Source organism: Patella vulgata, chromosome 8 (genome assembly GCF_932274485.2).
Source record: "Patella vulgata chromosome 8, xgPatVulg1.2, whole genome shotgun sequence".
Taxonomy (NCBI): domain Eukaryota; kingdom Metazoa; phylum Mollusca; class Gastropoda; family Patellidae; genus Patella; species Patella vulgata.
Genome location: NC_065886.2, coordinates 11,204,763 through 11,227,223, shown reverse-complemented (window position 1 = coordinate 11,227,223; position 22,461 = coordinate 11,204,763). Strand labels below are relative to the sequence as shown.

At 35.6% G+C, this 22,461-nt stretch overlaps 1 protein-coding gene across 1 annotated transcript in view; it reads left to right on the top strand.

The window, feature by feature from the left end:
• Window positions 1-17,710, top strand: part of LOC126831007 (uncharacterized) — a 42,037-nt gene extending 24,327 nt beyond the window's left edge. The window contains exons 2-4 of the mRNA XM_050561632.2: window positions 5,817-6,014; window positions 9,907-10,041; window positions 16,225-17,710. Coding sequence (XP_050417589.1) covers window positions 5,817-6,014; window positions 9,907-10,041; window positions 16,225-16,448 — 557 coding nt within the window. The 3' untranslated portion in view covers window positions 16,449-17,710. The remainder of the gene's footprint in view (window positions 1-5,816; window positions 6,015-9,906; window positions 10,042-16,224) is intronic.
• Window positions 17,711-22,461: the final 4,751 nt, after the last annotated feature.

Here is a 22,461-nt window from a genome sequence, read left to right as displayed (position 1 = left end):
TTTTACTTGTCTTTACTACACTTGGATCTGTGTTTTAATCAGATTGTTTTGGTTTTAAATTTGGTATCCTAACAACACAAACACCGCGGTCCCTGTCTTCGTCATAGAATATTTAACTGAGGTGACTACTGAGGTGACTTTCTTTACATCAAGGCTATTCGAGGCTCGTAGCTACCAGTAGTGGAGGCTTAACGTACAAATTACCTCCAGTAGGATTAGGTGTAGACGTTTATCTATGCGGGGTTTAAAAGGCTAGCTTATATAAAGGGTCTTATCATCTTCGTGTGAAATATGTCCAGAATTAGCGTGGATAAAGACGAAATGGACACAGCTCACCAATTATTCCTACGCCGTCACCCACAGCTCAACTATCGTTCCTACGCCGTTAGTTCAGCCCTATTTGTATCCTTGTCGAAAAACTTTCGAACCCCAGTCAATTTTACTGGGCAACTTTTACGGGGCGGGTGTATTGAGACCTACGTTCAGAGCTGAACTACTACGCCATCATCAAAGGAAACAGGGGCCAAAGCTATTTTCAGTCTTTCTCTCCCCTGGCCCCTTTGCATGGCAATCTTTGTTGACCTTTTGGTGTGGGATTGAAGAAAAGGGTTCGAATATACAATTCTTCCCAGGTTTTGGTGAATATTCATGATTTTGAGACGGAAGGATACAAAAGTTATGAAGTTTGAAATGTAGGGCGGAAAATTTTATTTTCATTTATCTCTACTTCCAGTTAATGTATCTGAAATTTTCGATAGTGAACCTCATACGTGTTTTTGTCCCCCGCCTTTCGAAGAAAGCAGGGGACTATTAAAATGGGTTCGTCCGTCTGTCTGTCTGTCCGTCTGTCTGTCCGTCACACTTTTTGGGACACAATAACTCTCTTCCTAATTGAGCTAGAATGTTCAAACTTGGTGTATGTGTTTATTAGGTCAATGCCTTGATGGAGTTCGAAGATGAGCATTTTCCGCTTAGGGTAAGCAGAGATAAGCAATTTGATTGGTTGATACTTTGGGGCACGATAACTCTCTTCCTAATTGAACTAGAATGTTCAAACTTGGTGTATGTGTTGATTAGGTCAATGCCTTGATGGAGTTCGAAGATGAGCATTTTCCGCTTAGGGTAAGCAGAGATAAGCAATTTGATTGGTTGATGCTTTGGGACACGATAACTTTAGTTCTAATTAAGTGAGATTGATGAAACTTGGTGTATAGTTTCATTACAGTAATACCTTGACTAAGTTTGATAATGAGCATTTTCTGCTCAGGGTAAGCAGAGCGATACGCAATTTGATTGGTCGAGACTTTGGAAAACAATAACTCTCCTACTTTGATTGTCCCCCGCCTTTCGAAGAAAGCAGGGAACTATTAAAATGGGTTCGTCCGTCTGTCTGTTTGTCTGTCTGTCCGTTCCGCTTATGGTAAGCAGAGATAAACAATTTGATTGGTTGATCTTCGAATTGAGTAAATGTTCATGCTTATTGTCCCCCGCCTTTCGAAGAAAGCAGGGAACTATTAAAATGGGTTCGTCCGTCTGTCTGTTTGTCTGTCCGTTCCGCTTAGGGTAAGCAGAGATAAACAATTTGATTGGTTGATGCTTTGGGACACTATAACTTTAGTTCTAATTAAGTAGATAAACAATTTGATTGGTTGATGCTTTGGGACACTATAACTTTAGTTCTAATTAAGTGAGAGTGATGAAACTTGGTGTATAGTTTCATTACAGTAATACCTTGACTAAGATCGATAATGAGCATTTTCTGCTCAGATTAAGCAGAGCGATAAGCAATTTGATTTGCTGAGACTTTGGAACACAATAACTCTCCTTCGAATTGAGTTAAAATGTTCAAAATTGGTGTGTATGCTTATTGTCCCCCGCCTTTCGAAGAAAGCAGGGGACTATTAAAATGGGTTCGTCCGTCGTCTGTTTGTCTGTCTGTCCGTCACACTCCTTCGAATTGAGTTAAAATGTTCAAAATTGGTGTCATAACCCAGTTGTGCAAACGAAACGTCTTTATACAAACTTTTCCTTTTTATAAGCTCGTTTATATAGTTTATGCTTTAGTTCTTGAAGAAGCTTTCCAATGTATTACCCCTGTAATTCCTCCTCTTTTATCTGTACAATATTTTCGAAAAAAATGAAACGAAATCCACTTATGTATACATTTAGGTTACATTATAGCCTACATGTCCCGACTCAACTTGCCACATTACATGTCATAATATTATAACCAGGTATTGATAAAAGCATCAATTGAGCAATTCCAATACAATCCAATACAATGAATATAGGCAAGGTAAATAAACAAATAAATGGAAAAAACAAATTGAAAAAGAAACTATTATAAATTAATTAAATATGTAGTATGCAATAATGAATTGACATTTAATGACAGAAAGAAAACAGTGAACTTTGCACAACTTGCAGCAAGATGGAAAATAGACCCGTTGATACAACCAAACTCGACGGAGGGTTGGATGGCCGAATGATTAGCTCGTGCGCTCTGAAATGAAATTAAATGAAATGAAATGGGGTTTAACGTCCTACTGTTCTGCTCCTATGCTGGGCTAATGAAGACGGGCATACGCCATACAGTGTGCTATGAGGGAAATTTGGCCCGGGCAGCGGCACTATCGCCTACTCTTATATCGAATTCCAACTGCCAAGGGATCTTTTACGTGCATTCTAATGTATACACGGGACCTCGGTTTTTCGTCTCATCCGAAGGACTAGGCAGCTGTCCTTGTCAGACCTCCAGGCTAGCTCGTGCGCTCTGTATCAAAGGGTCGGTCATTGAGTCAACTGGCGTGATTTCAATTCCCCGGTTGTACGCGACAAGGAGTAGGGTCACCTGTCCAACCTCGTGGGTTTTCCCCGGGTCCTCCGGTTTCCCCCACTGCTAAATTGAAGCGAATTATTGAAATAAAATTGAACCATATGTTAGTCCCGAAATGACGTCGATTGGACGTTAAACCCCATTTCTCTCTCTCTGAAAATCGACGAAGATTAGGCGGAAACGAAACATTTCCCTCATTTTATCTCATCGTTGTCCCCCAAAACTCTATCTAATCCTTGACAAGCACTGTCACTGTCGATTTAAACTCACAGTGTTCTGACAAGAGTGTTTCATATACCGTGTTTATACGACAAATACACGTTAGTTAGCTGTATTGAATTGACAAAAGAACGGTGACTGGCTACAGTTGTGTTTTAACCACTCTGTCTTCTTGTATTAGTCGCTCCACGTGTGTACACAGGATTTACACAAATAAAAACCAATTTCATTCATGAATCCGTAACCAATGACGATTGGCGCGGCCTGCCCTACCTCGTGCAACGCCTTTGTCGCGATTATCCGGACACTGTTCTGGTCGTATCACTGACAAGCATAAGACCGTTTGATGACATCTTCACCCCAGTGTAATAAAGTTTGGCAGTATTTAACACATCTGTGTTAGATTAGTACAAAGTACATCTCTAATGCTGGGTTTACGGTCTCTACGTTTTGTCAGTAAATACCTACTATGCAAGAAAACATATTCAAGAAACAAAAAACAATATTAGGCAAATGCTCTAGTACATTTGCCATTAGTACATTTGCCATTTTTAAAATTTTGATTTTTCGCCCTTAGTATATGTTGAAGCAGGAATTGTGGTCCAAACACTAGTCATCTTGTTGTACGATCGACATAACATTAATTGGACAATTGGGCATCGATATGACTTCACAATTCCAAGATGATGCTGATGACGTTATACTCGTTCGTAGTTGCACAGTACTTTAGCGCTCATGCTTTTAAATAGGGCGTTAAACCCCACAGAATCAAAACGTCAAATTAAAGGCTAGGTGTTCTGAGTTACCGTCATCTTAAAAAGATACACGTCATCAATATGGAGATGTGGCTACCAGGTTAATGAACCAGATTGTGCAATCAGAGGGCTAGTATATTAGAGTTTGCAACAATTTGACATTTTTAAATGCGATGAAGTTTTAATTGTATTTGATTGTTATTTTTGCTGCATATTCTGTATATATTTGCCTACTATTCACATACCCGTATCATTTGCTTCATAAAGACGAGAGTATCCTCGTCGAAACGTCGCTTAGTATTAAACTCAGTAATTGTGTATCCATAAAAATTGTACCTTGAGTTATCTATATATATATTAAAGACTAGATGTTCTGGACTACCGTCATCTATATGCAGGTTATAATGTGAAATTCTACCTTGTTTCTTTAACCCCACCTTAAATACCTGGTGTATACCTACCTATTAATATACCCTGAGTTTATATTACTATACAAGCCGACGCAATACGCTACCTGTATCTATAATACATAGGTACACATTGAACTGCGCCCTTTAATAAATACCATAGCCCTTTATAACTGCAAGTGTTATGTCGTCACGAATTATTAGGCTATCATTCAGATCTTATGTCGATACATGGCAGAATTTTTATACTTAGATCTCCATTTACATTCGTTCTACATTACTGATTATTCTTTCAAGGAAAGGCCTTGACTATGTTAAGGGAATTTTAACAACGACTAATTGAATAAAATAGGGTTTAACGTCTTAGTCTTACTAAATGTATTAACAATTTCAAGGAAAGGTATTAATTTCAAGGAAAAGTATTAACAATTTCCTCATGGAAAAGTATTAACAATTTACATCATGGAAAAGTATTAACAATTTCCCCCAAGAAAAAATGTTCACAATTTAATGATGAAAAAGTATTAAAAATTACTTCAAGAAAAGGTATTCAAAAGTTCTTCAAGAAAATGTATTCAAAATTTCTTCAAGGGAAAAGTATTAATTTCAAGGAAACCTATTATGAATGAGTGAATGAATGACACTGGTGTTTAACATCCTACTAACTTATAAACAATTTAATGGAAGGATACTAATAATTTCAATATAACATTAATAATTTCAATGAAACGTATTAACAATTTCAAGGAAAAGTATTAACAATTTCAAGGAATTTCAAAGAAAAGTATTAACTATTTCAAGGAAAAATGAATGAATGAATTGGGGATTAACGTCATGCTAAATTATTAACAATTTCACAGAAAGTATTAACATTTTCAAAGAACATTATTACCAATTTCAAGTACGGGTATAACCAATTTCAAGAAAAACTATTACCAATTTCAAGGACGGGTATTGCCAATCTTAAGGTCGGAAACGACTGATCTACAGCGCGTGCGTTAAACGTCCCTTCGGTCCAACGCCATGTTGTTATTATCTCACATCCTAAATGTCGGGATTCCCTTCCAACCGACACCTTAAAAATTGTGGGTTACTGTGATTTGGGAAATGAACAGTCTGTCCTAATAGTAATTGGGGAGGTGGGACCGCACCACATCTAAACAAGTACACAAGACAAGGTAAACAATATACACTGACAGGGTTACTCTGATTTAAGAATGGAACAATTTGTTCTAAGCGTTACTGTGATTTAAGAATGGAACAATTTGTTCTAAGGGATACTGTGATTTGAGAATTAAACGACCCTTTCTAAGGGTTAGCGTGATATGGAAATGGAATGATTTGTTCTAAAGGTTAGCCTGATTTGGAAACGGAACCATACGTTACTGTGATTTGAGAATGGAACGATCCGTTCTAAGGGTTAGCGTGATTTGAGAATGGAACATTCCGTTCTTCGAAGGGTCACTATGATTTTGAAATGTGAGGATTCGTTCTAATGGCCTGTCCAAAAGGAACACCTATACGTTGGTCGTATTTTGGGCAACCTTACCTTATACTGGCGTTGTGTGTGACATTATATTTTTATTTTTCTCTTTTCAGACATTAAGTGTATGGTTCCAGTGATACCAGTAAATGGTTTTATAGATGGAACAGATTATAGTTTAGGCTCTACTGTGCACGTGCGATGTAACCCTGGATACTATTTAGTTGGGCCATCAATAATGACGTGTCAAGCTGTACCAAATCCTTTTCATAAAATGGGAATCTGGGATCCAGCTGGTCACCGGTTTTGTAGAGGTTGGTTTCAATTCATATCTTGTCAAAAAACACCTCATCATGGGTGGTGGGTGGGTGCCGTGGGTGCATTCAGTATGGACTCCATTGGTTGGAGCCGAACGAGGCGATGTGAAAATGTACACCCTACCGTCACTCCAATACATCAACATAAAATGCCATTTACCCTTCTCATTGACAATGTTTTGTTATATCTTTTGCGTTTTTTTTTACTTTTATATGGAACACGATTGAATCCTCCCTTCACCCCACTTGAGCACCCCGCTACCCTAATTCCAAACCAACACCGTCGAATTAGATTCTAACGTAACTTTGTATCTTAAGCAAAAGAACAACGGCGACTCACTTGAAACAGTTTATCTTTAAATTCCAAATCATCTTTATGCAAAAATACCCGAATCTTTGGAGGCAGTGGTGACGGGTTGAAATCAGATCCACATACGTGTGTCATCTGGCCAGTGATTTACAATAGCACACGTGTTCGCAGACCGACAGACATGGTACCATGTGAAAAGCCAACAAGAGTTCGGGCCGGTTGTAGAAAATGCGGGGCCCAATTTGGGAGGATCGAAGTTACAAGATATGAATACATAGCAGGATATGAATAACTTTAACCAGACCTATATTCATTCATATTTAAGGTCAACTATGCTTTATTTCACAATTAGTAATTAATACATGTATACAGTTAAAGTATTAATGGGAGTTTTACTGTTGCCAGTTTGCCTGGAAATTATTTAAGTTGTTGAGCTGTGGGACCCCTTTCTAGTGCGGGCCCCAATTTGGGGAAATAGGTCAAATGTGCCAAAGACCGAACTTAATCATACATTATGCAAGAGCTAAATCTGCCTATTGCATGTCTTTCTTTAAGCCTGAAATGTTATCTAAATTATTAAATAGACTTTAATGAACTTATCCAGACCATAATCAACTCTCGATGTCATCGCTAGCCTTTGATATTTACTGGATTAGGATCCAATCTGCTGCTCTACGCTTATTCATGATTAAATCAAGAACTGGATAATCGAGGCTATGTATTTTATCGTATCGACTTTAGTAATGATGATCGAGGCTAGGCCCAAAATTCAATCGCTAAATTCTCGGTTCAGATTGGATCAATTTAACTGAAATTTTCAGCAAATCACCTTTACATTATCTAGTTTTTAACTATTATAGTGAAAACTTCCAGCTCTTTATCTAATCTCCCATAATGTATCTTTAAGTTCGATTTGCTCTGAGTATCAATAGTTCTAGTTTAGTGAAATTATTTTTGCTGGTTGTTTAAATAGACCGTAGACTATACCTGCTGTGTTTACTTTGTTTGTAGCTCGTGTTGGCTCCACATCTCCAATAGTCCGGAATACGTTACTTCCGGTAGTCCGGAAAACGTTACTTCCGATAAACAGGTACAACAACAAAAATATATGGGGTGCGACATCGAGTGTTACGAGTTTTTTAAGATTTAAATTACATCCGGATTATGATATTTTTGGAAACTCGTTTAAAGGGACAATAACACTCTTGCTGGCTTGAAAGCTCCAGAAAAAAAAATAATATCTCTATCTAAGTACTAGATGTTTAAGTGTCCTACCTGTTGTGTAAATTATCCATTACATCCTATTTTACTTGTCCAGAGGGTTCGAAAATATTTTTAAATTGAAGTTTCATTTGAAAAGGTTTACGTTAGACGTTTCAAACCATTATGTTGAATTTTTCAAAATTTTTAAATAAGGTGTGTTAAGATGAAATTTGTATCATCAATTAATTGAAATATTCTAAAATAGTACAATTTGTTGACCAGAATAAAGATTCGGGCACATTATTCAGTCACAACAAGAGTGGTATTGAGCCTTTAAAGGGGGTAGTCGGAGGGTAATAAAATTATTGGCTTTGGAAGTCGAAATATCGGGCCCAGATATATGCCGTATAGGTACTCAGACGCACGCTAACTTATTCAGCACGCACTAGCTAATAAAGGACCGTCTTCATTGTCCCCGATTGGTGCAGAAAAGCATGCCGTTAAACCCCATTGTTCAGAAAAGTAGGACGTTAATAAACCACATTCCGTTTTCTGAAGATAGTAATATATATGTATCATTTTTGAAAGTTGATTCAGAATTTATTTATAACGTAATTTATTGTATTGGTCAGTGTATCGAGAAGAAAAAAACATATTACCCAATCAGAATGTAAATTACACCTGATTGACATCTGATCGTGCGTTGCTAGGGAATGTGTTGCTAAAGTAAATATTGATTGGAGGATTTGATATTTGTTGCTAGGCGACAAATCGTGTGCGGGAGTCCACTTGATGTTTGAAAAAGCTGACTATTATCGGCACCGTGTCATATGTGGCCGGCAGAAACGACATGTCGTCACTATTTTAGGGGAACTATTTTTGTCACTAGTCGAGATGTTTTGAAACTCAGAGACACGGTGTAAACAGTGTATATTTTTATTGGTGTCTTGACGACACAGTTCATGTCAAACACGGCCATGTTCGTCAAAATGTCAGCGCTAGGTGTGACGTGATAGTCGGATGTGTTACATGGTGTTGTACAACTTCAACATTTGTACTTTCTTTTTTTTTCTTCTTCACATTTTTGTTTTTCAATTCTTCGAATCATCGACTAAGTCTATATTTACTCTAAAAAAAACTAAAACAAATTTGAATACACACTTTTAAACATATGTTAATCGAATTTAAACATGGTTGCTTAATCTTTACGTACGATATTAGGAATTTAGAAACTCATAAGAACTACAAGAGAACATTGCTTTAGCTTTGTATGACTCTGGAAATAAATTTAAATGGAGTTTAACGTCCTACTTTTCTGCACCAACCGGACTATTGAAGACGGACATACGCCATGCGTTGTGCTTTGCCGCTGTGTGGGAATTTTTCCCCGGTTAGCTGCGTTTCCGCCTCCTAGACACTGCGCCAGTTTTTTTTTCTCAAATTCTGCATACGTTCTATGTAGCTATACATTTAAATCACACCAAACTGTTTTTTTTTCACTAATATGAATGTGCCTTTAAATATGGTTATAATACATAAATGAAATGGGTTTTAAAGTCCTTCTTTTCTGCACCAACCGGGCTAATGAAGACGGACATACGCCATACAGTGTGCTAAGAGGACAATTTTACATGCAAAATGTCCCTCACACTGCATTGGCGTATGTCCGTCTTCATAACCAAGGAATGGGGAGCATTAAACCCATCTCATTTTATTTCACTACCACACGGCCACCTATGGCTAAAGACAAAATACTACCATGAAGGGAATCTAATTTGATTATGACTCATTGATTGATTCTTTTAGTAATTTTTAGTAAACCCGCGCGTGAGACTTACGCGTCACATGCGTGTGTTCGGCACCGTAGAAGATCGCAGACGGGCTGTAGACGTTTGGTCCTGCACATATAAAATTTTCACCCGGTTTCTTGCTGCTGGTCTGCGAGCTACCAAACACCCGTGCGTGTCAAAACACGTACGACAGGTTGTGAAATTTTGCACAAGGGAGACATTCCTCACAATACCGGCCATGGTGAATTGACGAAATCTCGCGTTGATAAACGAGATGATGGTTTATTTTTAGCGACACTAACACCACGTGCTAGGGTTAGGATTAGGGTTAGGGTTGAGTTAGGGTTAAGGTGGTCCAAAAATTGGGGTTTGGTCCAAACATTCTAACGTCATGTGCAATTCAAAGTGTTTGACCTCGTGAGCAATGTTTCCCCGGCGACCAACCTCAGGTTATGAGCTAGGCGTTAGGTTAGCAAGCCAACGTTTTCACCCACTGTCACTGAGCCACCATGGCTCTTTCATTGCGATATACGCTGTTTGGTTGCTTTTTTTTTCATTATTTCAATCCATCCATCTTGTATTTCAGAGAGACAAAATGAGAAGATGTTTGATGTACGAGATCTTCCCGCCTATAATTATGCTGCTGAACCAGCTACAGCAGACGATATACCGAAATATGGCGTGATGGGATTGAAATATTATCAAAAACGAGACACAGTTCGTAAGTTTTTATTTATTTACATATCGATAAATTCTACTATAGGGTGGGGGGAGAGAGAGAGAGAGAAATGGGGTTTAACGTCCATTCGACACAAAGTAGGTCATTTCGTTCTGTTCATCGATAAATTCGGGCAAATTCTTAATAATAGACCTCCGAGTCATATATTTATTACCCTACGCGCAAGACACTTCATTTTTAAGATTTTTAACGACTACCTAGGACAAACTCTTGCGTTAATCTATCGTAATTTTGTTTTCAAAGCACTGAAGAATAAAAGCAAGCGTTAGGTCATACTTATTTACATTACGCAAATGACTTCTAAAGTCTTAGATGTGGAGACATCATAAGATAAAGGAACAAATCACTTGTGCCTCTTTGCAAAAAGGATAATACTTTTTGCAATTATTTTTCTATGCTGCCGCACGTGTAAAAAGGGTGTTACACTGGCATGTGAAATATTCCCTTTTTACGTCAAAAAACCCAACCCTGAGCTGTGGACTATTGAAGTCAACGATGTATTCAGAAAAAAATGCATTTATGCGTAAGTGCTCCCATTCATTTCAATAACGAATCGTTGGCCGATTCCTTTAGAAACATTTTAATTCAACATTTACAGGAAGCATTTGAAAATCTTGAAACAAAAATTGGTGAATGAAAGCTGTGACCTGAATAAATATGATCCAATCGAGGGACTAAAATAAAAATAAAAACTCAGAAAATCACGTTTAATCAAATTGTCGTCAAATAAACGCGTGTGATACAGCGAATTGTCATTGTCCAAAGACACAGCCTTGACCGCTTTTCTGTTTCCTTGTATGTGTGACGTCAAACTTGACCCGATTCTGATATAACGGTACCACGGGAGATCACTCCCATACGTGTCCAAAACAATGTAGAAGTACATATAGTACGAATCTCCAAAAATAGCATTTAATATGTCTGATGTCGAACAACAAATCCACAATTTTGAACGATCAATGGGCTTTGACCTTTTGAAAGAATATTGGACAGTAGATGACCATTCTTGGCCGCAGACGTCTAGCTCCTTTGAGTTGACTGTCAGGAAATAAAAAACGAAAACGCCTTTGATTCGACTTCCGCCCAGCCAATAATAGATTGATGACATAAACAAACGTGCTAGATTTAAGCTGAACGTGCTTATAAGTTTGGACGCGCGTGGACACAACTATTTGGCGGCAAATACCAATTTGTAATTAATAAATCTATGTTGTATAAGGATATCGAAACAAAAACTTCATAAAACCCATGACGCAAGTTTAGCTTTGAAACTTTCCATTGTGACATTCATTAGCTACGTATTCTGTTTGAAATTTAACTTTCCATTGTGACAGTCATTAGCTACGTCATATATCTGTTCTTAATTCAATTATGCAATGTATTATATCCCGCGCCGATTGATGTTGAAATTGTCCCCACCCGTCCTTCCGTCCTAATTCTGTTTCCGGGGCATATCTTAATGACACTTTGTAGGATGTCTATTGCTAATTAGAAATGCTCGGGATGTAATCATTTATGTTTGCATGAAAACAAATCGGACATAGTTAATTTTTGCTATACAAGGGCCCGGGTACATTGACTGGGTCGACAGCAGCATGGAGAGCTGGGCGATATATCCTTGTAAACAGATATCGCAATATTTTTTGAAAATATCACGATATAATCACTATGTTCAATATCATCTAGAAAAATCAAAACCGCGATATCGGTTCGGTTTTTCGATATTTTTTCTCTGAAGACGGTATTTTTGATGGTTTTTATTTCTGTGACGGTTTTATATCGAAAAACCGAAATATCGCCTAGCTCTAGCAGCATGCCATATGTTCCAGTTCGGGAATTTGCAAAATTACTTCACTTCAGTGGAGAATGATTTTTTTCCAATCAGCCTGGATAACGGGGCAATCCCTGTTATTTACAAATTGTCAGTGCGCGTGAATGATCCCTTGCCAGTTGTGAAATGAAATGAAATGAAATGGGGTTTAACGTCCTACTGTTCTGCTCCTAAATTGGGCTAATGAAGACGGGCATACGCCATACAGTGTGCTATGAGGGACCCTTGCCAGTTGTAATACGAAGACTAAACGAATACGCCACCGCACAGCACCACAATCTTCATCGCATTCAATAATTATCATAATATGTTCGTCAGACAATTGATGAACCACACGTTGAAAATCGATGAATACGCCCATTTCATTAGTCGGTCACGATATTAGTCAGTGGACATGAAGGGGTGGGATCAGAGAGAGAAGTGGGTCTTTAGAAGTGGGCGAAACCAGAGGACCCGGGGAAACCCCATGAGGTTGGACAGGTGACCCTACTCTTTGTCACATACAACCCGGGAATCGAAACCACGCCAGTTCGCTCAATGACAGACTTTATGATACAATGCGCATGTGCTAAACATTGACTTGACAGGTGCCTCGTCGAAAATCGGAGAAATCGCCCATTGCGTTTGTCAGTCATGACATTTGTTGTACTTTATTGATTGCAATGTAAGTGTAGTTTGTGTCCTGTCCACTTGGTTGTCTTTCCGGTTTTGTTTACATGCAGTGCAGTCCTCTTGCACTTACTATTAGTGATAGAACATGAAAGAGGCGGGATTGTTTTCATGATTTGACAAAATATATAGAAATATTGGGATGATATAGTTGATATGATGATATCTTTATTATGAGATAGAGGCCTAGACTTTGTCACAGTTATCACCTATATTTTTATCTGACCTGATCTGACTGTGTTTTATCAGAATTACACCGGGGTGTACGGGTACCTTCTTATTATCAATTTATACTATTTACTCAACCGAGTTCAACAGTATTATAGGGTGGGGGGGGGGGGGCATTGACGAATGGTTTGCGCGTACAGTGGTGAAATCATAAGGTCTGTCATTGAGTCAACTGGCGTGGTTTCTCTGGGTCCTCCGGTTTCCTCCCACTGCTAAAGACCCCTATGTGCAAGCTAGTTATTAAAATAAAACTGAACCATATGTTAGTCCCGGAATGGCCTAGTTTGTGTCGATTGGACCTTAAACCCCATCTCTCTCGCTATCGCTCTCTCTCTCTCTCTCTCTCTCTAAAAAAACAGGGAAGATATTAAATTAATATGATGCAAATCATTTCTGGAAACACAAACCTACCTCAAATTTTAATTGCCAACATCCTATATATATACCCGACAATTTATCTGGGTTTCCGTAATACTATCAAAATTTCTTCCGTTGACCATTTTTCTGTGTAAATAGAATATAGAAATATGTTGAGTCAGATTACTATTATAACTGTTTACTACATGTATTAAATCTATGAATGAAAACCAACCTCTGTTTATGAACTTGAAATTTTTCAAGTAACTTTTTTTTTTCTGAATATGTTGGCCTTAATCAAAAAAACTAATGTTACAATAACAGAACTGTTATGGAGAAATGTACTGCAAATGTTCTTTTTTTATTAAAGAGAGAGAGAGAGAGAGAGAGAGAGAGAGAGGGGGAGGGGGGTAATGTCCACTCGACACAAACTAGGTCATTTTGGGACTAACATATGGTTCAATTTTATTTCAATAATTTTCTTGCGCATGGGAGGAAACCGAAGGTTGGACAGGCGACCCTACTCCTTGTCACGTACAACCGGGGGATCAAAACCACGCCAGTTGACTCAATGACAGATCTTATTATGGAGCGCGCACACGCTAACCATTCGGTCATCCAACCCCCCTTTACTAGAATCACAATTAGTAGATTTTTGATGCATGATGCGCTATTGAATCTCCTGCAAACTACAATATTTAAATTGTTAATTAAATGTTAAATAAATATATTAGCGTGGATTAAGTCGTGATGATATTTTCCGAAAGATGCAAATCACACGTATCGTTACTTCAAGGCAACAAATTTTTAGCGATTCGATAAATAAAAAAATATTCAAATGTAATGACAATGCAAGGAGTCTTACTTGTGCCCATCGTTTTAACAGTGAATTGAATTGAATAAATAAATAAATAAAAAAATTTAAAAAGTGAAAAATAATAAATAAATGTATTCGTTTTAATAGTGATGGCAAGTGAATTGAAAAGGTATTGCAATTAAATTAAATTATTAAATTAAATTAAATTAAATTAAATTAAGGTATTGCAATTAAATTAAATTATTAATTAAATTAAATTAAATTAAATTAAATTAAATTAAATTAAATTAAATTAAATTAAATTAAATTAAATTAAATTAAATTAAATTAAATTAAATTAAAATTAAATTAACCTTATTTTAAAATCACTGTTGCCTCGATTGTCATTGCTACCGCTTTCACGATAGTTAACAAAGTCTCGATTATCCACTTTTACGTTTAATCATCAAAGAACGTTGAATTGCAAATCAGATTCAAATCCAATGAAAATCGGACATACAAGATGGCATCGAGAGCTGATTATGTTCTTTTCATGTTAATAAATGCCGAATTAATAGTTTATATAACATTTCAGCTCTAAAGAAAGGCCTGCTATAGGTAGATTTAGCTATTGCATAATGCATGTTTCAATTAAATTAAATTAATTGATAAATAATTAAATAAAATAAAATAAATAACAGCCCTGTCTATATGAATCCCGAGCGAATAAATATTCGACATACCTTCGCACCTAACTACTTTCTAAATTCGAGGGTGAATTATTATTATTATTATTATAATAATATTTTCTATTAATGTATGGGAAGGTGTCGAGGTATGTCTGTGTTTAATTGGCACGGGTTTGTCATATCAATAACTAAACAGCAGTGATATATTGGACCTAATTGATCTTTAGATGGCTGTATTTGACTGTAACAGGCACGAACAGTCCGCGAATTACATGTGTTAAAAGCTGTGTTAAGTGGTTGGTGGCTTGTACCTATGATCCGTTTCTGATGACCACAGTGTTTGAAACAATTGGTATCACCCACCCCCTTATAGAATATATAAGTACCTTGATTATTGAGATGCATTAACCACTAATTTGAAAGACATCCTTGATTTAGTTTTAAAAAAATAATGTTTTGAATTAGACTGCTCTCCCGTGTATTATATTTAAAAACAATTGGTACCACCCAGCCCCTTATAGAAATTATAAGTAGCTGACAAGGAAAGCTGTCTAGTCGTTCGGATAGGACGAAAAACCGAGGTCCCGTGTACACATTGGCGTGCACGTAAAGAATCCCTTGGCAGTTGGAATTCGATATAAGAGTAGGCCGTAGTGCCGCTGTCCGGGCAAAATTTCCCTCATAGCACACTGTATGGCGTATGCCCGTCTTCATTAGCCCAGGTTAGGAGCAGAACAGTAGGACGTTAAACTCCATTTCATTTCATTTCATTTACCTTGATTATTGAAATGCATTAACCGCTAATTTGAAAGACATTCTTGATTTAGTTTTTAAAAATTAATGTTTGGAATTAGATTGCTCTCCCATATATTATATGTAGAAACAAATTTATAAAATTAGGTTTTTATTTAGAATCTCTGAGTGTACAAATTTCACTTCCGTCTTCACGAGCCCAGTTGTATTTAAAACGAATGGGAGCCACGGTGGCTCGAGAAAGTTCATCGGGATTTTCCGACGTGGTTTCCCCTTGGTGCAGAACGGATAACTGACAAGAACAGCTATCTAGTCATTTGGATGGGATGAAAAACCGAGGTCCCGTGTACAACTTAGCGTGCACGTAAAAGATCCCCTGGCAGTTGAAATTCGATATGAGTAGGCCATAGTGCCGCTGCCCGGCCAAAATTCCCTCATAGCACACTGCATGGCATATGCCCGTCTTCATTAACCCAGTCGGAGCAGAACAGTAGGACGTTAAAACCCCATTTGATTTCATTTCATGTAAAACGAATGGTTCATTTCATGTAAAACGAATGGTTCATTTCATGTAAAACAAATGGTTCATTTCATGTAAAACAAATGGTTCATTTCATGTAAAACGAATGGTTCATTTCATGTAAAACAAATGGTTCATTTCATGTAAAACAAATGGTTCATTTCATGTAAAACGAATGGTTCATTTCATGTAAAACAAATGGTTCATTTCATGTAAAACGAATGGATGTTAAAGCTCATTTCATTTGTTGTAAAACGTATAACACAATTACTTGTATTATTACGAGGATTTTTTAAAAAATATTTCTTTTCTTTTATTTCAGCGGATAAAAGTTCAGAACATTTACCAGAACAATGCAGCCTTCCAGTAAGAGAAGGGATGTGTGGGGGTTTCTTTAATAGATACTATTTTAATATGGAATCAAAGGAGTGTGAACCGTTTGTTTACCGCGGTTGTGGCGGTAATGGAAATAACTATGAAAATTTAGCAGAATGCTTAAAAACGTGCTACCTTCCATCTTTACTACCCATAGTTCCACCGCCTTAGTGCTATAATTATTGGTTGTTATGTTTTTTTTATCGTGAAACCTGGTCAAACGAAACAAAAAAAAAAAGAAAGAAAAATCAAATAAAATTGCTCGGTTCTAAACTAATTATATCAAACTACAGAAACTTGCCAAAACTGACCATTTTGTGAGATCAGATTGCCCAGGTTTCACTATAGTTCTTGATCTATGGTCTTTCGTTAGAAATCCATTAGTCGTTCACTTATGTAATGTTGTATGTTTCGAATTGAATGATAATTACATTTTAGTTTAAACCACTACCATATCTACTTCTCGCAAAATGTAACATTTGATCAATGCCATGGCAATTGTGAGAGAGGGAAAGGATTGTTCTGTTCATATTCTCTTACGCGAAAACTTAATACACTGTAATGCAAATGGACTAAAATTGAAATAATATAATATTATGTAATGACATGACGTCAGGTCAAGCGTTAAATAACGGCATGTGTAGAACGAAATAACGTCATGTCAAACGAAAAATAAGGTCATTATGTATTGCGTGCAATTAAGACATTATAGAATGGCGCCATCTGACGTTTAGGTTAAACTGGTCTAATTAAAAACTGTGGCACAATCTAGAAGTTATCTCATCACATTACTTTGATATTTAGCGACTACAAATGGCATTTCCTGACGGTTTGAGTAACTTATACAAAGTTATCAGTCATAATGATAGGCAAATATTTGTCTCAAGGCCACATGAATAGACCGGAAATTGACCCTCTGTATCTGTTATATCCGGATAGAAAGAAACTGTAACAGAAAATGATGTCAAATAATCAACAAAACGTAGAATAAACAGTACATAAATACAACCCAGTCAATTCAGATAAAAACGCAACAAAACTAAAACTCACAAAAAATCCGCAACCTGCGAAGATTTAAAACCCAAATGTTGGAGAGACGTCATAGGGGATATTTCCGTTCCCCAATCTCTTTCAATTTTTAAATCATATATTGTTTAAAAAAAAAAAAAAAAAAATATTCATTTTATAACTAATGTCAATTTTGAAAAGTTTTCAATTGGTTTCTTAAAATTTGAAAATGGTTTAATATTGGTGTGATTCAAAAATGTCACAATATTCTACAGTCTATAGTGAATATAAACGATAACTTTAACGGCCAGTGCTAAATGTACTGGTATATATACAACAATATATATTAGACTATATCAACAAATGAAAGAAAAGTAACTGTGAAATAGAAGTAACTTTGAGAAAAAAGTAACTTTGAGAAAAAAAAGTAGCTTTAAGAAAAAAGTAACTCTGAAATAAAAGTATCTTTGAAAGAAAAGTAACTTTGAAATAAAAGTAATTTTAAAATAAAATAACTTTAAAATAAAAGTAACTTTGAAAGAAAAGTAACTTTAAAATAAAAGTAATTTTGAAATAAAAGTAACTTTCAAATAAAAATAACTTTAAAATAAAAGTAACTTTAAGATAGAAGGAACTTTGAAATAGAAGGAACTTTGAAATAAAAATAACTTTGAAAAAAAAATTAACAATTTAGAAAAAAAATAACAATTTAAAATAAAAATAACTTTGAAATAAAAGGAACTTTGAAATAGAAGGAACTTTGAAATAAAAATAACTTTGAAATAAAAGTACCTTAAACCAAATACTCATATAAAATGTAACCTGGATATGTTAATATGGTAATATCTAAATATAGGCCACAGACTACACAATCTACAAACATAATACATGTATAATATAATAATTTCTAATGTTAATTTTTCTCACCCCCAGAAAAATAAAGAGGTTGGGAAAAATCTAATTATAAGATATAATATTTTAATAATTTTTCGATTACATATACCAATTTAGAATATGCTAGGTATCTGCTTTATATATTTGTTTTAAATGTTAACAAAAAAATATTCAGAAACTTGATGTACATTGTGATACAATTTGCTTTAATTTGCGTTTACGAAATAACTTATTGATGTAACTTGTTACTGAAACAGTTAATTTCATCGACGAATGTGTGTCATGACGTAATTATATGATGATGTCATTAATACTAATAATAATGAACAGTTCTCCATTTTGTATTTTTGAAATCCATTTGTCACATTGTTTGTTTATGGTGTTTCTTTGTTCAGACTGATTTGGGTGATCAGGTCGGTTAGAGGGGGTCATATCCAAAATGAAAATTCATCTCTCGGGAATTCTGGGTAAGGGTTAGAGTTATCTACCTTGACTCCCAAACCCTTGTACTGTCGAACTCGACTTGTGGACATTTCTGACCTTCATTCTAGACGTCAAGCTTATTCCTATTCTGACTCCAATACAAGTCAGAAAACGAGTGACGTAGGAGCGAGAAGACTGACGTATTAGAGCAGGTCAAAGCCTCAAATATAATAATACATAAGGCTCTGGAGGAGGATAACAAGTCTACCTCCACGCACCCCGACCGGCCAACCTACCCAAACCGACTGACCATTGACCCAAAATGGATTTGTCATAGTGCTTTTTATACTGTTTGTGTAAATTGTTTGTTTGTTTATTTGATTATAATATGTTCACGTGTTTTATACTATGTAGTTGTATAATTAGTCAGATTACCTTCTTGATAATTTATTTATTTATTAATTAATTAATTAGTGTAACATTAGCTAATAGGACGTGTATACTTTTTAATTTTAGCCTAGATTTACAAAAGTTCAGCGTCATTATTTTGAATGTCGAGAAATTTATTTTTTGGAAATAACGAGTGTTTATTTGTAAAAGAAACCGTTGTTTATAAGAGGGAATATACAACTTGCATATTTCTGTCCTTTTGCCTTAATCTTACAAATGAAAAGTTAAATGGGCATTATCACTGAACCACAAAATGAATCTAAATATGTACGAATCTTAAAACTTAAATATCCCACGACAGAATTCACAGCTTCGTCTCAAATTTTGTCCACAATGCAATTTTAATATGTCCTATGTAATTCTTTAGTCGGACCTTACCAAATATGGGGAGATCTCTAAAGCGATAATGCCTCTTTAATTTTCGTTTAAATTTTGGAAACACCGATGATAAATTTAATGGTGCGTTGTTTAAACGTCAACCATAATGATATAATAGGAATAATGCTAGTATTTTTCCAGCATAATAAAAGCCCCATGCTGTGATCTTATATAATATTTAACATCTATATATTCATATATACGTATACAATAATCTTATGGTATATGGTATACATAGTAATCGTAATCTGGTCAAATGGTCAGATGTTGTAATAATAATAATAATAGGCACAAATTCCAAATTCTGTTTAAATTCCGTTTAAAGGCCTTTAATTGATTCAAAAATTTTGACTTTTGGATTGTATATCCGGGGATTTCAAGGGTCCAAAATTACATCATGGGCAAATATATTGAAGTAAATGAACATTACCAACGTTGACTCGGATATTCGTATATCAGACATATACTACTTAGGCCAACATAAAAACACCTGTGTTTACGGCTACCTGGCAGACCTGATTGTTTTAAAGCCAAAATCGACGAAATTATAAAGTGTTTTTTCGTCATTTCCCAGGTGATAGTTCTCGCTATAATAGTTAAAATATTGATAATGAAAACAGAATATACTGAAATTTTCAGTCAAATTGCCTCATTCTGAAACGAGATATTAGCGATTCGATTATCCATTTTTACGTTAATTCATCCATCACAAAACATATTCAAATCCACTAAACGTCGCAGGCTAACGATGGCATCGAGAGTTGATTATGTTCTTGATAAGTTAATCAATGTTTAATTAATAATTTAGATAACATTTAAGGCCCAAAGAAAGGCCTGCAATAGCCAGATTTAGCTCTTGTATATGTTTAATTTATAAGTCCACTTATTTCTATCTAATCTTACCCTCACAAAAAGAAAGAAAGAAGATTTCAGATCGACCTACCCTATTTTGGGAAGCCAAATAACTGTAAACCCAGGCATTATTTGTTTGGCCTTATTTATACCCAATTCTGATTTATACACTTATAGACTAATTTATGATAGTTATCAATGACAAAGTTGAGCATGTCTAACGGATGTACGAATTCTTATCTCCGAGTGGAAATTTGAAATAATTTCTTATGTAATCTTAAGACAGGAAGTGTGTCAATTAACTCGTACGAATGCCATTTCAAAACTCGAAAAATAAATCAGAAGAAATTTGGCAGGTTTGCTATGTTCGTTAATTAAAATAATGTTTAAATCTGTTACCATCGATATTATGCAACTTTGTTTACGCCTTTATATCTAATATGATAGTTCGTGTTTTTTATTGTAGGGAAATCTTAATTGTAGGCCGGGTGGGAAGATTCGGGAATTCCCGGAGTCCACAATGGCCGCTTTATATGAATGAATATTTTGGGGAATACTAACCCTAACCCTTTTTAGAAGACTCTTAAAAGAGTTACGGTTAGGGTTAGTACTCCCCAAAATACTCATTCATATAAAGCGGCCATTGTGGACTCCGGGAATTCCCGAATCTTCCCAACAGGCCTACAATTAGCATTCCCCATATGGTACTTGGTAGCCCTAGGCCTATATAAACTATACGTGGTTCGAATATACAATGTCGTTCCGTTCATCTTTTTTTTCCAATTTTAAACACTACATTGTAATCCAACAAGTTTCTATGGGACCGAGTTCTGCTATGAAATGCTCTTACGCTTTAAATCCAAAAGGTTTCTATGGGGACCACGTTGTCTACACTCAGCAAAGCTCGGCAGATTCCGGTACCCTACATGTAGGGTAGTGCCTACTGGAATCGGCTGAGGTTTGCCGAGTTGTGTTGTCTAGTAAAAGTTCTTTTGATATCAACTCGTAACTCTGCCCGGTTTTAAAAGTATTACAATCCACAACCCTACATGTAAAACGGGTAATTTTATTGGTAAAAAAAATTCACCTATTCAGAACACCAACTTCAAAGAAGTTATGTTAGATGGCAGTGTAGTAAAAAATCAAAAACAATGAAACCTGATTGTACTCAAATTGTGTCTGGATCAAAGTGTGTCAAGCTTTGCTTTCGAAAGGCTGGGTGTTCACAAGTTCTCACGGCTGACATGGAAGTGAGGGTTCTTGACATTAATAATGTTATCAAATCATTAATGTAGCTATAATTTCGTAGATATTATTGTATCAAGCCCCTATGTTGTTTAATGAAATTAATTTGTATTTAAGTCTTCAATGAAAATGTATATATAATTGCAATATTATGAAAATATTTAATTTCCACAAGTGCCAAAGCATATATTATATAAAAAAAAACAAATTATAATTTTGTTGTGAACAAACGCATGGAGTCAATAATAGGCTTATTATTTTTATTTAATCTCTCGTGTATGAAAAGTCGATGATTGCTATTATTTTGATACTCAGAGAAAGGGTATTTTGGCCAATAGATTGGATAACCGTACGAGTCTGGTATAGACACGATTATCAGTCAATTTGACGCTGAGCCTTGAAGATTTATCAAATACCAATCGACTGATATCCGTGTTTTTTTTTCGGTTTTTTTTCCATATTATTGTATAATAGTAAATATGTATATATAATACAGATAATCATTCTACGCATGACATATGCCCTCGTTTCTTAATAATTTGGCGCTAAGCGTCTTGGCATAACCATGTTCACAATGACATATATATTACGGACAATGGGCATGCCAAGATGGGCGTTAAACTGCAATATTTTGCGTTTGTGAATAACAGAAGACAAAAAAACGAGGTTATTTAATACTTTTTTTTTCTTTTTTTTTTCTAAATAGCTTTTTGAAACGACATTATTAAAATTAGACATTCGCACGCAATACTTATGTAATTTATGTAGAATAATAAATAATGTATATTAGATGTAATAAAAGCATATTATATTGTATAGCCTAACTACTCCCATATACATAAGCCTCACTATTTGGTCTATTAGAGTATTTGTGTGTCAATGATTTTGTTGAATGTGATAAGCGAATGTGAAATATTATACAATGAAATCATTA